Source organism: Mus pahari, chromosome 17 (assembly GCF_900095145.1).
Source record: "Mus pahari chromosome 17, PAHARI_EIJ_v1.1, whole genome shotgun sequence".
NCBI lineage: Eukaryota > Metazoa > Chordata > Mammalia > Rodentia > Muridae > Mus > Mus pahari.
In genome coordinates this window covers 37,849,523-37,866,843 of record NC_034606.1, presented here as the reverse complement: position 1 = coordinate 37,866,843, position 17,321 = coordinate 37,849,523, and the positions used below count along the sequence as shown (strand labels likewise).

Here is a 17,321-nt window from a genome sequence, read left to right as displayed (position 1 = left end):
TTTCTAGATGGTTACAGAAATGATCCAATCTTAGACACCCCTATTTGGAGCAATGTAGAGAATACACCCCTCCGAGCTGGGCGCAGGGTGTGTGACCAGAAACTAGCCTTCTGGAGACACCACTTTACGTGCCCTCTGTCATTTAAAAGGTTCCTGTTGGGGAGGGGCAGCTCAGCTCTTAGGGGTCCCATGACCACAGATCTAGCATTAAGGCCATCTGCAGAGACCCTTCATCAGGCTGGAGCTTTCCCTCGTTACTGCGTTTGTTAGATTCATTTTAAATTTGGTGAGGTGTTAGAATTTTAGCAACAGGACTTGGAAGTAAACCCAACTGCCTTTCATCTCAAGTGGTGAATCTACAGCTTATTGGCCCTCAGGTCATGGGCTAAGCTGTCACCCTTCCTTAAGCTCTAGATTTCTTTCATCTTGAAAAGATGATAGATAGCAGGGATCTTGTACGGTCATGAAATCACATGTTTCAAAATTACTTGTGAAGACATATGGTGTCCGGTACAAGATTGATGAATGAACACTGGTGGTCCTTGTTTCTTGTATGCCACATTCTTTGGGAACAGGGAAGGTAAGTTGGTAAGGAGATCCTCTGTGCACAGCTGGCCCTGGGAACTTTTGTAGATGTCACCTGCCTTACTCAGCTGTTGGCCTATCTTCCTACCTTAGTGTTGACTGACTGAAGCCATGTACCCTGCCTGACTAACTGATGTGTTGGCTATACCAGCATAGTATCTGCCCTAATACAGGCACCAGTACTCAGTTGAATTGTTGATAAGTAATGCTAAGGTGACGTGCACAGTGGATGCTGTGGACAGAGAAGGGAAGAGAAGCCCAATATTCACTGATGGGGAGAACCAGTACCAAAAAGCTGTCTGTGCAGACAGTGGGAACAGAAGTTGTTCCTTCTGGGAATTTGGAGGAAGCTGTGTCCAGGGAGACCAGAGCCAGAGCCCAGGTCCTAAGGGCACACTGATGGGCAAGCTACTGAAGGAGGGAACGGGTATTGCCCCTGCCATGTGCTTGAGTTACAGTATATTCTGTTCTGAATTGGTGAGATGACTTAGTGGGTAAGGGCACCAGCAACCAAGACCGACAATGTGAATTCAGTACCCACACCCACACAGCAGGAGAGAGTGACCTCCACCCTGACCTCCACCACGAGCACATGTGCAGGAAGGGGGCATGTCTGTCACTGTTTGTGCCTATATGATGTCCCATTCACCAAGGAGTCACGAGGAGGAGTCTGTAGAAGGCACTGGAGCCCAGGGGGCATCAGCAGTAGCATTGGAAAGGTTGGAGAGATGACACAGGAAGTGAAAGGGCTTGCCCTGCAAGCAGGAGGACCAGGATTTGCATCCCCGGACCTCCCACAGACAATAGGTAGGCAGAGGCACAGAAGGGATCCCTGAAGCCAGCAAATCCTGGGTTTGAATGAGAGATCCTGCCTCAAAGAAAATAAGGTAGAAAATAATCCAGGAAGAGTCCTGAGCTCAACCTTGGGCCTCTACAGGCCCCTCCACGTTTGTCACCTGCACACAGGTGCAAACACTTATTGAACATTTGCACATTGCATATCCCCCCTCCCAACATGCACAGGAAAAAGAGGAACAAAGTAGACGTTAGAGGCACCCCCATTCATGTTCACTCCAGCTGGGCCAGGGGTGAGTGGTGGAATCTTTATAAACCCTGACCCCTGCTACGGTTGTTGAGAAGGTTAAGGTAGAAAGCTGAATGCCAAGTACTTATGGCAGAGCCAGGCACGAGGCAGGGGTATGGTCATTGGAGTTGGCACAGAGCTAAACAGAGAATCTCAACAAAGGAATCTCAAATATCCAAGAAGCGCTTAAAGACGTGAGTCTTAGTCATCAGGGAAATGTAAATCAAACAACTCTGAGGTTCCATATTACACCCACTAGAATGGCTAGGATCCAAAACTCAAGAGATAGCACATACTGGTGAGGATGTGGAGTAAAGGGAACACTCCTCCATTGCTGGTTGGAGTACAAACTTGTACAAACATGTTGGAAATCAATTTGGTGGTTTCTCAGAAAACTGGGACTAGTTCTACCTCGAGATCCAGCTATACCACTCCTGGGCATATACCCAAAAGATGCCGCACAATACCGCAAAGACACCTGCTCAGCTATGTTCATAGCAGCTTTATTCATAGTAGCCAGAAACTGGAAGTAACCTAGACGTCCCTCAACCGAAGGGTAGATAAAGACAACGTGGTACAGCTACACAGTGGAAAGCTATTCAGCTATTAAAAACAAAGACATGGTGAATTTTGTAGGCGAATGGATAGAACTTGAGAATGTCACCCTGAGTGAGTTAACCTGGTCCCCAAAGGGCACGCATAACAGGAGTCTAGCATGGTTGTCCTCTTGAGAGAATGGGGTTGTTTTAATCAGTGAGCTTTTTCCATCTTCTTGTCTTTCTCTCCTTTGTTCCCTCCATCTGCTTCCTGATATGAGAACTGGCTGCTCCATCCCTTCCCGCTCCCCTCCTGCTACCCTTCAGTGCCACGGGCCTCTTACTCTAGGTCCCGCACCAGCCGAGTCCCAGTGACTTGGGATTTTTATCAATTGTACACCTAGTATCTCGTTAGTGATGTTTGAAGTGTGTCGGTCCATTTCCTCGAATTTGTAATGTCCCATTGATCATTCTGGTACCGACTTCTAGATTAATCCTGCTTCACTTGAGAACAGACTCTGTGTTCATTGAGTGTGCACTCGTGCGTGTGTTCTGAAGGTGTGGGGTGGGGTTTCATTAGGTGTTGAACAAACACAGGCAGTTTTTAGCGCCTCCCGTGTCCTGTTGATTTTGTGTCTACTCATTCTGTACATTTCCAAGAATCCTATTAGTGTCTTTAACTCTAATGATGCCTCTCTCCATTTAGCCTCATGGAGCCGAGTGCCCAGACATTAAGACTGATTGTCTATTCTCGATAGATTCAGGCTTTCTTCATTAAGCAATGTTCCTCTTTATCACTGCTAACTGTCCCTGCCAAAGTGGACACTGTTAGGCTTCTGCCTGTAACTGTCATAGATCTTAGTAAGGTCTCTTTCCCTGGGTACTTGACATTTTTGTTACTCTTCCCTTTTCCTTCTTCCCATGCCAAGTTTCCCGCTAATGTTCTTGCCCTTTCTTCTGAAGGTCTTTCTGGAAGGCCTCTTTCAGAGTCCCAGCCTTCTCCGCCTCTGCACTCCTGAAGGACTTTTTTTTTTTTTTCCACTCTCAGATATAGACTTCTGGTTACAGTCCCTCCGCCCCTCAATCACTTGTACAATGTCCTACTTCCTCTGCCCTTCACAGTTTCTGATGACAGAGCTTCGGATCTCTCACACCCGTTCCTTGTCTCGTGCCTGTTTGCCCCATCAGCTCTCTGCCTTTTGCCTTTTTCTCTCTGCAGCGTATGCCATTTCTAGATAAAGGATTCATCGCATCTGTACTGTGTGGGCTGTGTTGAGCTTCCAGGATCCATTTAATGGCATGGTAGTCAAGCCTGGGAGGGGTTGATTTTTGTCCCTTGTGGATGGAGTTGAGGCACTGGTAAATGTGGGCAGAGCATGCAAGGACTCTAGTGTGGAGGTTAGCATGCCTTCTGAAGGTCTCTCGGCTCCAAGTAGCTTGTAAATCTACATCTCTTCTCCTTGTCCCCAAGGTTATGCAGTGAGGTTAACATGTGGTGGCTTCCTCAGCCTCTTTAGCTGCTCGGATGCTTCTCCTTGGCTCATCCTCATGCGCCTCCCCCCCATCTCTCTCTGGAATGTTCTCTTCTGCATTCTTTAGGGTGTGGCATGTCCCCCAAAATGACAGTCATCTTGAGGTGCACCACTGTTTTACTCTTTACATGGATTTCGTAGTTTCTGGTGCTGTTATTTCTCAGGATCTTCTGAGTGTTTGCATCCGATGTTGTGAGATGCTGGGGTCTTGTCTGTGTCCTGAGAAAAATGCTGGCATTTCTGTTTTAGTAGGTAGTCCTCGGTGTCTTTTGTTTTTTTGTTTTTTGTTTGTTTGTTTGTTTGTTTTGGTATGGTCCCAAGGGCCACCTGCCCATTTCAGAGCATCTGTGGCAGTATTTGGCTCTTCCCCTGTTTGGGCCACACTAGAATTGAGGACTGTAACCATGGTCACTTGGACTGATTCCCTGTGCCTCCCTCTGGTGAAGCCTGAGGGTCACATGTAATGGTCAGCTTGTGCTCTTAATCCCCGTGCCATTCCAAATCTTCCTTCTGTGTCTCTACTAAGGTAGTCATGATTTCCTCTTCTGGTGTTTCCGGTATGGCCAACTAGTCACTGTGGCTCTGGGACCTAGGTTTCTGGATCAGAGAGTGACGGGCATCTATGCAGCCTGTGTTGTGACAGTTCTGTCTGTGTCCACTGCTGCCCACAGTGTTGAACTGCAAAAGAGCAAAAGGAAGGACAGATGTGGTCCTCTTCATCTCTCTGGTCAGCCTAGCCTTTTTCTGCTGTCCCTGGCATACACCTGTGAGATCTCAGAACATTCCTGGGAACGTTCATTGCAGCCCTTTGAGGTCAGGGCAATGAAGGGAAGTGCAGCTCACTCCCAGGTCCTTGTCTTCTCAGTTTTAGTGCTTTTTGAGTCTTTGACTCCATCCGCTGTATCTGTGACTTCGGGATGGGTTCAATTACAGACAGCAGGAGATGTGAAGACCTGCTTACTTCATCCTTTCCATATTCGAACCTCATCATCACCCCCCAGCCCCTACATAAAACAATCCACCCACTCATCTGCTTCAAACTCTCAAAATAGCTTCCTGTCATGCTTAGAATAAAATCAATATTTCCTTATGACCTTTCCTCCGTCATTAATCTTCTGCCAATCTCGTCTCCTCTTGTTCTGTTCTGTGATCGCACTGCGCCTCAGCTTTTTTGCATTAATTGCACATTCTCTTTGGGAGGGAAGCTCTCCTCTAAGACCTTCATAAGACCACTTCCTTGTCATCAGAGTCCCCAATCAAATATTGTTTCTTCAGGGAGACCTTCCTTTGCCATCAAATCTGTGACGTGATTATTTTTTTTACCCCCCTGTTGATGTTTCCAGAAGATGCACTTAATTTCTGAAAACTATTTGTATTGTAGGAGTCTCATGCCCTGCTGCATTTCATAGCCTACTTTTTACACCCGCTGTTGCCATAGCAACCAGATTTATGCAGGTGTAGCCAGAGAGTACCTTGCCTCAGCAGTGCTCAGCATCTCTTGCTTTCTGGAACATTCCACATGCCTTGCCAAGGCTGCAGGACTGGATGACCCTAGGTACCCACTGCACAGTGGTTTAAGTCATTGAAGGATGAGTCCTGACCCTCCAGGGGAAAGCTTGTCCAGCGAGGCCAAGATTTGGTAGGGGAATAAATCATCCTGTCAGTCTATGACCCAGGTGCTCATTTATGAAGGAAAGTCCCCACAGGGTCCCAGAAAGACCCCAGATATGTAGCCCCAGCTATTCCAGTGTGGCCAGATACATAAATAGCCCTAAAAAGTCTTTGGTGTGGCCCTGCTTCTTCACTACACTCAGTCCACAGTCTGCCTTTCTTCCAGCCTCCCTTCCCTGGGTCCTAGCATCCTACAAGCTCTTTCCTCAGTCTCTGCCTACGAGAGGAACCCCAAGGCTCAGGCAACACACTAAATAACTTTCCAATACTTTTTCCAAAACATTTTAAGGGAAACAAAGTTGGATGAAGGCAGCAGAACTCCACTCTTAACATTTTCCTAAATTGTATTTATATTACATTTAAACTTCAAGACAGAATGCTATACTGAGAAACTCTGTATTCATCTTTACTAATAAAGACTCAATTAACATTTATTAAGAGTATAGAGTATTTTTTAAGTCTTTAAAAGTTCCCAAATACATGGTGTGTGTGTGTGTGTGTGTGTGTGTGTGTGTGTGTGTGTGAGAGAGATTTTCTGCAACTAACTTTCCTGGTGTCATTAGCAAGGGGTGTACCCACGTATCCATGTGTCTGATTACTTTTCTGTTACTGTCATAAGACATCTTGACCAAGGCAACTTTTAGAAGAGTTAGTTTATTTGGGGCTTATAGTTTCAGAGGCTTAGAGTCCATGACTATCATGATGAGGGGCATGGTAGCAGGTAACATGACACTGGAGCAGTAGCTGAGAGCTTACATCTGATCCATAAGCTCTGACTGAGTGAGCTAACTGGGAATGGTATGGGCTTTTGAAACCACCCTCAGTGACACACCTCCTCCAACAAGGCCACACCTCCTAATCCTTCCCAAACAGCTCTTCCAACTGGGACTACATTAGAGTGTATGGGGACCATTCTCATCTAAGCCACCACATCTGGACAAGCAGGCTGTTTTCCAAGCTCCTTTCCACCTCTGCACAGGGTTTGATGCCCAGCCATCCTAGTCTATCTTCTGTCCTTTTGGTTTGCACCTGGTTAAAAGGAGCCTCTGGCTTCTATTAATTACATTGCAATGAATATTTCTGAGTGTGCCTTTGTGGGAGCTCTCTGAGTTAATACACATTGACATGGAATTGTCCGGTCCAAGTGTAATTATATATAGCCGGAGGAGGTAACTCCCTAGCTTCATATTTTTGTTTTGTTTTTTAAGACGTTGTACCAATTTATTTATACCCTACTTTTTCCTGATATACATCTTGGCCGAAACTTTGGTCCTATAATACTTTTAAGTGTTTCCATTAAGTTGAGTGAGAAATAGTGTCTTATGGTTTGATTTCTTCCTCTGGCTGCTAGCTTGATAGAGTGTCTGTTTACTGCCCATTGGATTTCTTCCAGTTTTGACTGTCACTTCCCACCCTTAGCTTGATGTTCTACTGAGTCATTTCTTACTGATTTATGGGAATTCTCCACGAAATCAGAATTCCAATTCCTTGTCAGTTTAATATATTGCAAATACCTTTCCACAAGTAGCTTGCCTTAGCTTTTTTAATTTCATTTACACCAAAGTCCATAACTTTAACCCAGCCAAACATGCTGTCTTTCTTTTTTAGTTTATATGTTGAAACTTGTTTGTGAAATATCTCACTTTTCACAAGCTGTTTACTTGTTTAAATGTTTCTAGTTTTTAAACAACTTTTAGGTAGTGTTACATGACTTTCTAGAGAGTTGCAATCATCTATTGGCCACTGGCAGGTCACTGGTGACAGAAAAAAATATGCTTACCTCAAGTCTAGCTTATTGAATGGTGTTGCATAGAGAAACACCAGTGACCCAGGAACAGACCCAAAAGTTCTACCCTAGCAGGGGTGATTGCTCATGGAAGCCGTGTCCTACCCTAGCAGGGGTGATTGCTCATGGAAGCCGTGTCCCTAAAGCTTCCCGCACAGCTTGCTGACGGAAGAGTCTTACCTCTCAGGAGTCGGTTACCGATTTACAACCTTGAGGAGAGGCCTTGAGAGCCTTGTAATAGTCTGGGCTTCCTGGGATTTGTAAGTTGGATTGTCCCTGTCCTCCCTGTAGGAGTACCTGAATGGATGTTTGGATTCTGAGGGAACGGCCATACTATGTTTAGCCATTTACTATTCTTTTAAGGCCGTGCTTTCCTGTGCATATATAGCCATGTGTCATGTGGCCCAGGGCTTTTCTGGAATCTTCCTCACAGAACAAAAGCATCACCTTTCAGTTGACCTCCAGTTCCCAGCTTGTGAGCGTGCCCTGGGATGTCTTCCACCATTTATGCTTTGGAAGATTTCTTGACATCTAGCAAACTAGCTCTTCCCAGCATCTTCCTCTTCATTGTTTTGTATGTTCTTGGCACTTTTCTTTTTTTTTTAAATATATGAAATTAAAATAGCATACCAGATTTTACTAAAACCAAAACTTTATCGTCCCCCGTTCATTAAGGTGCATTAAATACACAGAAATATGGAGAGTTATGACTTCTTTTAAAATAAGGTCTTATCTTTAAGCATGAAATATCTCTTTACTCATTTGACTTCTTTACTAATTGTTCCACAAAACTTAAATAGTTTATGTAAATGTCTTAGACACATTTATTACTTATTCCTAAGTGCCTTCTGGCCTGCATTGCATTTACACATCCACATTCTTAATTATTTTTCCTTGAAATAGTAACAATAATATGAGGCTTTATTCTGCAACCTTTTCAAATCTGTTGCCTTTAACTTCCTGGAAAAGAGTGTTTTCATTTTTTTAACCCCCTCTTCCTGTACTCTCTCCTCAATTCAACTTGCAAGAAAGCAGAGATCCTGTTTTCCCCTCCACTTCCCTCTCTCAGCTGTGCGCATACAGTCAGAGCTGACATGCAGGGGACACTCCTACGTCTGCTAGAAGAATCAGTTGATAAGTTGGTGAATGTATGCCATCTGGCAGCCCGGGTTTGTCTTAGCCATTTTCCACCTTGGCCACAGACCCAAATCTGCTACTTTCTGTGCAAGTTCATCTGCCCCCAAAGGCTTGCTCTGACTTCAGTTCTTCTGGAAAGAACGTCTTAGGTTCCCGTCTCCTCAGAAAGGCGACTCCAGAGAAGCAAACGAAAACCAAGATTTGAACAAGAATGAAAAGTAAACTGTGTGTCCCAACAGCTCATAAAGAAACTCAGCCCCAGCAATGTGGAAGACACAGGAGTAAAACGATGCTACTGTGGGTTCAGATTGCTACCACAGTCTGGGACGGGAAGCTCATTTATGAATGACGGGTAGAAAACAAAGATCCACCAATATGTCATCACATCAGCAGGAGCAATAGAAGCAACAGCCCAGCCACCCCACACAGACAATGACTCGGAACTGGGATGCAGCAACCATTGTGTATCCGTGCAGCCTCCGGGGTAGTGTGCTCTGCAAGAGAAATCAACCTCCATTCTAGGCTTTAAACACTCTCCCCCTAATGCTTTATGAGTTTCTGTGTTTGATGAAAGATTTTGCTGCGATTAATGATTTCATGAAGTTATGACAAAGGCAGGCCAGGTCGTCATTCCTAGACTCTTTTTTTTTTTTTTTTTTGTCTAGGAGTCAAAGAAGAGTGTGCTTATAGACAGCTGCCTGAGCATCCTCTAATGCCAGCACCCCTAGGGAAGACAGCCTTGCTCCAAAGCTCCAGAACCAATAATGTGAGGGCATCTTCTGAAGACCTCTGACACTGTATTGGCACCATCTGTAAACCAGAGATGGTCAAGCCATGCCTCTGCCTCCCTTCCTTGAGAGGCCAAGTGTGCACACATGCTTTCTGACAACCCCTGGCCTTTGGCAGTGCCTGCTTCTGTGTGTGTGTGTGTGTGTGTGTGTGTGTGTGTGTGTGTGAACCCCAATGTGTTCTCACAAGCCCCTCTGTGTATGATCCCTTCTCTCAAAGGAACAGAGGACAGTTAATGTCAAGGGAGCCTACCAACTGTGAAGGCAAAATTTGAGCTTGGCATCTGGAGACTCAGCCATCATGCCAGCCTGGCTAGCTGGCCTCTTCTCTCCTGCGCCTCCCCCCCAACAAGTGTCAGGACACAAAGGCAAAATCTCATAACTCTCTATTCCTTTGACTTGGCTTTGCAAATAACCAACAGAGCGCTCTCTGCTGCCTCGGGACACACTAGAGAGGTCAGAGGTCTCCTAGGATGTCATGTTTTGATTCTACACAGAGCGAGAGATGACCCCCCCCCCCAGAGCAACTATTTGTCTCTGCCTCTGCCTCTGCCTCTGCCTCTCGCCCTTACTTCTAAGGCAAACAATTTGTCCTGCTTCTCCAAGGCCGGCACAGCTGCCCTCTTACTCTGCTCTTGCCATGGCCATGGCTGTCCCCAATGGATATCGATTTCCTGTCATGTACTCACCATGACACCTGGTATCTGGGAGGCTGTATTGGTTTTAGGCAAGCACTGGACTGTGTTGGAAACTTGACTGTAGTGACCAACACAAATGAAGCACGGGGCTGTTGGTACTTTTGAAATATTTGAGCCGTGTAGCTGATAAGTCCATAGGGAGGAGGCCGTGGGGGTGGACACTGCTGCTCTAGGAGGTGCCTGATTTTCCAGCTCCTTCTAGCCTCAGCTCTGCCACCCAGAGCCTATGGTTTTACTCTCATCTCTGAATGATGGCCGGGCTTCAAGTCCTCCTGCTCATCCTAAGGAGGAAGGAAGGGAAGCCAGGGAGACTGAAGGCTGGAAACCTCCTTATCCTGGTTCTGTTATTTGGGGTCTGAGAAGCTCATTGGTTGAGATGCTGATTTTGGGAGTATCCCTTGCTCTAAGAAGCCTTTGGAAGTTGAACATTTTACCCCCTATTCTGCAGGAAGCAGAGGGAGGGGAGGCTTTAATGCCTGGTGAACTAGCTAGCTTTAGGTTATCTGCCACAGATCTGAAGAGGAGTACTGGGGAGTCCCTGAGTATGAAGCTTATAGAGTTCAGCACTAACACACGGGGCCCAGAGCTTCACATTCTAGTACCCAGTCCGTTTGCTCAGTCTTAGGTAGCTGAAGACTTCCTCATTTGGGCATAGCCTTTATTGAGTGACACTGTATACAATGTGTATAGATGATCTTAAGGGCCAGCTGCTCACCATTTGCTGAGGCATGGAGAACTGAGGTACTTCCCAAGGTCATTCAGTTCATAAAGGGTGTGACCAAGTTCTTAGCACCTGTCCAGAGGCTCTGGCATTGTTATAAGCCACACCTCTGCACATCTTCAAATAGTGGGAAGTCCCCGGAGAGAAGGAAATGGCAAAGTTGCCTCTCTTTGCTGCTGGAGTGTTCTGAACTTCCCTCTGTCTTTCTGCACAGCACCCGGCAATGCCACTTGCTCCTTGATGTCTTCAACTCCACGGAGCACGAGCTGACAGTCTGCACCAGGAACAACTCTGAACTTGTCCTGCATGCCAGTGAGTGCCAGCGGTAAGTGTCCTGCAGAGGCAGAGTCACTCCAGGATCCACATGGGCAGAGCTTGGTAAGATGCAGTCTTCTCCTTAGTCTCTGTTGGGCCTCTCCCACACCAAGTCCAGTGCGTAGATGGACTGCCGATGGGATGGTATTTTTATTTTTTAAATAGCAAGATGCACGAAGCACTAGGTTTAAGAACAACCACCCAGCAGGCCTGTGTCTTAGATCTAAGCTTTCCCTGTGTTTGCTCTAGATTTCTTTATCTATCCCTGTCTCTGTCTTATTTTAAAGAGTAAACTCCCCCCCCCCCAAATAGCTGACATTGGTATTATTAGTCAGTAGAGAAATGCAAATGCAGAAATCACAGGGAGAAGCTTGTGCGCATCCATCAGAAGCAGGGAGATCACCGTTCACCACCAGCCCCCCACATACCCACACTGAGCTACCCAGCCCAGAAGCTGCAAAGATGAACTCCAGGTTCATAAGAGACTTGGTCTCATGTAAGATGGAGAGTGATTGAAGAAAGCACCCATTGTTAACCCTGAGCTGCCACATACACGTGCCACCGCCTACATGTGCACCCACCCACACACATATGACACATGCCACCCCCTACATGTGCACCCACACACATGTGAACATGCATACACACTTGCCACATGCATACATGTGCAAACCAATAACTAAACATAGGGTAAAGTACTTGCCATGCAAGTACAGGGATCTGAGTTTGGATTCCCAGAGTCCACATAAAAGGCAGGCATGATGGCGCATACTTGTAATCCCAGGGCTGGTGGGAGTGCAGAGGGCTAGAGACAGGCTCAGTGCTAAGATTCACCAACCAGTCTAACTCAAAACAGAAAGGTCCAAGTTTAGGGAGAGACCTTGTCTCAATGACAAAGGTAGAGAGCAGTAAGAGAAAACACCCGAAGTTGACTTCTGGCCTTCGCACATGAGTGCACAGGCAAAAGTGTACCCATGCATATAAGCCTGTGCACACAGGCACGCACACAAGTAAGAGAAAGTAAAATAGTTTTAAAAATTAAAACATAGTCACCAAAAGAGTTATCCAGGGTTGCGGCTAAGCCCCGCCCCCTCCATAAAACCAAACACAGCAGAACACAACAGGGGTCTGATCCATCCCACGGAAGAATGGATAAACAGTTGGTAGAGCTTTTTCACAAGGGGGACTCTGAGGCCAGAGGGGCAGACAGTGATGCTCCAAACCTAAACTATGCTCACTTTAAGTTTTATATTTGAAAAATCTCAGGAGGAAATGTTAGGGTAAGTAAGCCACAAAAAGAGTTAGGCAGTGTCCATATCACCAGCAGCGGCGGCAGCAGCAGCCTCCTCCCCTCCCCTCCCCTCCCCTCCCCTCCCCTCCCCAGGGTGACTCTTTGAAAGTTGTAGTACCATTCACTCCTACACTTCCCTGCTTCTGCTGTGTGTGTGTATCCACAACCAAATATTATTTTGAGAATCTTTTTTTAAAAAATATCCTTTAAGTTCTTCCCTATCACATGTGTCCTTTTGAAACTTAAAATAAGCATTGTACTTTGGAGCTAAATATAAATCCAGTTCTTTCATTTTGACTGCGATTAATATTTCATTGTGTAAATATGCCATCGTCTTCATTTCTATGCTAATTCCTCACTGTGCAGTGGCTTCCAGCACATTCATATTTAATGTGACTGTTAATGACATGTATGAATATATGTTATGCCCTAAAGCCCCCTGGAAGGGCAGTTTGGGTTTTAAATTGGAAGTTAGAGACCCAAGACACGGGACCATTTCTGACCTTCTTGTGAGAGGAGCCTGAGATGCCCCTAGGATTACCTTGTCTTCCCCTGGGTGGGACTGGGCACCTGACTGTGTGGGAATGTGCTGAGCCTCTGCAAGCTTCTGTCTATGCCAGAGGCTCAGCAAATGCTGTTTCTCCAGCTTTCAGGGAAGAGGGAAAACTCTAAAAGCATGGATGTCCCTGTTAATAGTGTGTGTGTGTGTGTGTGTGTGTGTGTGTGTGTGTGTGTGAGGGGTAGAGATGTCTTCCATCTGTCTTGTCTCTTGGTCTACCTGTTTTCATGTAGCCCATGATCCAAGAGAGAAACCTGGTCTTCTTATGACACCAGTATAAAACAATTTTAAGAAATTATGAATCGCTCAGTGTGTCCTGTGTGGAAGCTTTGGATCACTCTTGGCAACACGGGCTGTGTGATGTTAATGACCCAAGTCCGTAGATAATTGCAGTTTGATTTTATGTTTCTGGCTTCTTCGGGAGGCTTTTTGCTTAACTTCTCATTTCTTAGTGCTAACTCATCCCTTATTTCATTCATTCACAAAACAGTCACTCAACAAATACGGCTACTTTGAGGGTCCTCTCACAGCACCACCATGAACTCAGCTTGAGTCTCTCGGTTTTGGACACTGGAAGGTCTAGCTTCAGAGCAGGCACTAATCGTATGTCTGCTGAAGGCCATATCCAAGACTGTAGACATTTTTCCTTTTTGCCTCATACAGAAGAGGAGGTGAGGGGGTCTTCCTTGAATCTTTTTTTTTTTTTTAAACATCCACTAATCTCACTCATAAGATCTCTACCCTTAAGACCTCCTCACCTCTCAAAGTCACCACTTGGAGCAGGGTAAAGAGATCAATAGATGAGTTTGGGAAGCTGTGAACGTCTAGGTCGAAACAGAACAGGTCACAGGATCAGGTGTTATCATCGAGGGCCAGAGGGCAGGGGTTGAAGGAACAGCCCAGTCCGGACAACCAATATGGTGTGGAGGTGTGCCACACATTCCTCTGCGTGAAACACTTGCTCATAAACTGAGGGTTCGAGTGTTTAAAACTCAGGAATGCAATTCTATCTCTGCTGCTTAGAGAGCTTTCTAGTCTCATGGTGAAGGGAGAGCATCGTGTCGAATGGCTATACCGAGTACTGTCCCACCACCCTAACCTCTTTGGACATGGGTGGCTTGTCTCTGAGCCTGGGTGCCTCACTGACTGCCTGCTGCATCCTTTCTGCAATGAAGGGATGCCCTGTAACTTTTCTTTTGTCCAAGGTGATTTGTGCTGCTGGGTCTTCAGGCATCACGTTCGCAGTCTCCACAGTCAGTCACCACATTGCCAGCGCTCTCCTCAGAACTGCAGGCTGTGCTAACGTCTGTGTTTATCCTACCATGGCATCATCCCAGCCTCCACACCACACTTAATTTTCAATTTCGTGTCCAAACCCTGATAAATGCTTTTCTCAGCCAAATACCCTGTCTTGTTGCTTATGAGCTCTGCCTCCACATGCCAAGGTTCTATATTCTACGCTGCAGTCCATCCAGGGGTCAGGCATGGACTGAATCATGAGCTGCACACAGTAGGTCAGGCTGCACCCCGTAGCACTGGGCACCATTCACTTCTCAGCTTTAAGAGGTACCCAGAAAGACACAAGGTGCTCCCTACGAAGAATTAGCATCATCTTTCTTACAAAATATAACATTGCCAGCAGCAAATATGCTATAAAATTAAGATCTTGTAATTATTATGGAGGGCCTTTTTGCTTAATTATCAGACCATTAAAATTAAGTTTCACAATAACCTGCTTTAATGCATAAATATCTTTATAATGTATGATATGTTGTTATTTCATCACATGCTTCAGGATTGGGGGCTTTGTCCCACTTTCCCTCTGCCCTCTGTCTTGCTAGCATTCCGTCACAGATCGTAGGCTATGTAGAATCCCACAGGCTGTTACTGCCTGGGCACTGGAAACTTCTCTCTGCAGCCCCCTATGCTGTAACCTCTAGGCAGTCCTGTATGCTGTAACCTCTAGGCAGCCCTGTATGCTGTAACCTCTAGGCAGCCCTGTATGCTGGGTTATGCTGGGGTTGCCGAGAGCTGTTTACCCCAGCCTAGAACTTGGAACTCCTCTATCTGCCTCCTCCTTCACTCTTGGTCCTTTGAACGATCCAGAGAACCCCAGGGGTCATCAAAGCAATACTTAACTGCACAGGACCCCCCTTTTAACCCCTTGGCTCCGAATTCCCTTCTACAGTGTTTCGGAGTTACAGGTAATGCGTTTTTATTTTATTTTCTACATTCTTAATTTTTCAGTTTGAATGGAGAATGGGACAGTTCTCCAGAGATGAAATTTCTAGAAGTAAGAGGGGCCAGCGGGTACCAGCTCAGCCTTTGAGCTGATACAGAGCCGGAGGCTGTTTTCCATAGTGAGTCTTTGCAAAGGGCTGTTATCTGAGCCCCTGAACGGCATTCCCCTGCCATCCCAGGCTGCTTTCCTGGTAAGCGGCAGCTGAGAGTTTTGCTGACGGGAGCCCAGATTCCTCTGGAGAGACTAGGAAGCCCTAAGATGAAGGGTGGATGTGTCAAGAGTTCAGCCTGGACACAGTGAAATGGCCAGGGTCTTGGAAGGAAGTCAGCGCTATTTGCTGACTCTGGTGGCAGGGCAAGTTGTTTCCTTCTTTCTAAGCAGACAAAAAGGAGATGGCATGACTGAAGCTCTATACACTGCAGACCTTTGCAACCTGGGAGTCTTGGCTCAGATCCTTTCCTTCTGGCCTTTTTCCTCTCTCTGCTTTTTGTTGGCTTCTTCCACGGGGCCATGCATAAAGTCTCCATTTCACATGTGGGAGGTGGAAAGGAGGCTCACGTATGGATGCTCATGTCTTCTCAGCCATTCACCACCGTGACAAGTGAGGCTTGCCTGGGCCTGGCACATGTCATGTGTTCTCAGCCTGGTCCTGCCCTAAGTAACTTTATCACTTGGGGTAGAAAGTCCCCCTGCCATGATGAGGTCCCGAGGATAGTTTGATAAAATATTGGTGATGATCTATATCACCCCCTGATTGTTTTAGATAGTGAATCTAATTTTTGTCACATACCCAGCACACATGTGCCCTGTGTGCTTTGTGGAGAGCTCATTGCAGTTGGTAAAGGGTCCGTTGGAAGACCTACTTCCCTTCTGTGGAGACCGTAGGATCAGGCTTTTGCTTAACTCAGTAGATGTCACTGGGTCCTCCCTCCTCTTCCAGGCTTCTTCTTACTCCCTTATATTGGGACCAAAAACTCTCTCCTCTCCTGCTGGGAATGAGAAACCACAGCAGTTGTTTAACAAAGGGATTTCCAGCCCAGAACTGTGAACCCAGTCAGCAGCCCATGCTGGAGTGCCCAGATTTGGTAGGAAAGGTTCAGAGTGAAGCAAGGGTCTGGGAAGACAGAACAGCATAGGAAGGATCCTGCCTGGGGATGAGGCGCACATGATTGCTGCACCTACAGGAGTCGCACACAGACTAAGTATCCCCTGGGAACCAAGGGAAGCTTCATATTCCAGCCCTTCCCTCTAGTTCCCAGCTGTCCATTCTCTGGCTGGCTCTGTCAGATGCCTGGGCCAGATGTGGCCGGCACATGCGGCTCTAGCTCAGTTTTGCTGAATTTTGGTCTTTCTCAAGGGTTTTTCTTCCTCTCTGGCTCCCAGACCCTTATCCTCATCTCCTGCCTGCTGTGTAAGCCAAGACCAGCTTGGCAGGGGCTCTTCAAGGGAAACATGTGGCATTTTTCCTGCAGGTAACTTAGAAGAGAGGACAGATGTGGCCTTTCTATGGTTTCCTCTTTGCTGTTTGCATTCTGGGCTCATTCCTGGACTCTTCAAACCTATTATTTCAGGAGCCACAGTACTCCAGCAGGTCTGGAAGCCAGGGCTCATTCTTCTCTTACCAGGGATTGGGATTCTGACTGATTGCTACTGAGCCCAGACTTGGATCTCTCAAATGAAATGCACCCTAACCTCAGGGCCATCAAATGCCAATGCCTACTGCTTAGGAAAGATCCTTACCGTATCTTGTTAAAGAAAAAAAAAAAAAAAAACCTCTCTCAATTCATCAGGAATGTGAGTAGCTTCAGGTTCACCTGGGCTGTCCTGCCTTTCTGACACCCAGCTCCTCAAGCATCCAGTGGTGTTATGGTTAGGGTTAGGGTCATGTTTAGGGTAAGGGTTGCATGCACCTGTTTCAGGGCCAGGCATCTACCTTGCAAGTGTCAAATAAAAGAAAGTTGCTATTTGCCACAGTGTATTGACCCATGAGTCATCACTATGTAATCATTCTGTATTAAAAACTCCGTCATGGAGGTGGAGATGTAGCTCAGTTGGTAGAATGCATCAGAGCAAGCACAGGTCTCTGGGTTCGATCCTCCAGTACAGCATGAACCAGGAGTGGTGCTAGACAACTGGAATCCCAACCCTCAGAAGGTAGAGGTAGGTAGATTAGAAGTTGGCAGCTATATCCTTTCATGGGTATTTTGTTCCCTATTCTAAGGAGGAATGAAGTATCCACACAATGGTCATCCTTCTTGGTTTTCTTGTGTTTTGCATAATGTATCTCAGGTAATCTAAGTTTCTGGGCTAATATCCACTTATCAGTGAATGCATATCGAGTGACTTCTTTTATGATTGGGTTACCTCACTAAGGAT

General features: G+C 46.3%; 1 protein-coding gene across 5 annotated transcripts in view; it reads left to right on the top strand.

Moving 5' to 3' along the window:
- Positions 1-17,321, top strand: part of Trappc9 (trafficking protein particle complex 9) — a 476,366-nt gene that overhangs the window by 317,259 nt on the left and 141,786 nt on the right. For all 5 annotated transcript variants that reach the window (XM_029547720.1, XM_029547718.1, XM_029547722.1 and 2 more), the window contains one exon: positions 10,753-10,863. In XM_029547720.1, coding sequence (XP_029403580.1) covers positions 10,753-10,863 — 111 coding nt within the window. The remainder of the gene's footprint in view (positions 1-10,752; positions 10,864-17,321) is intronic.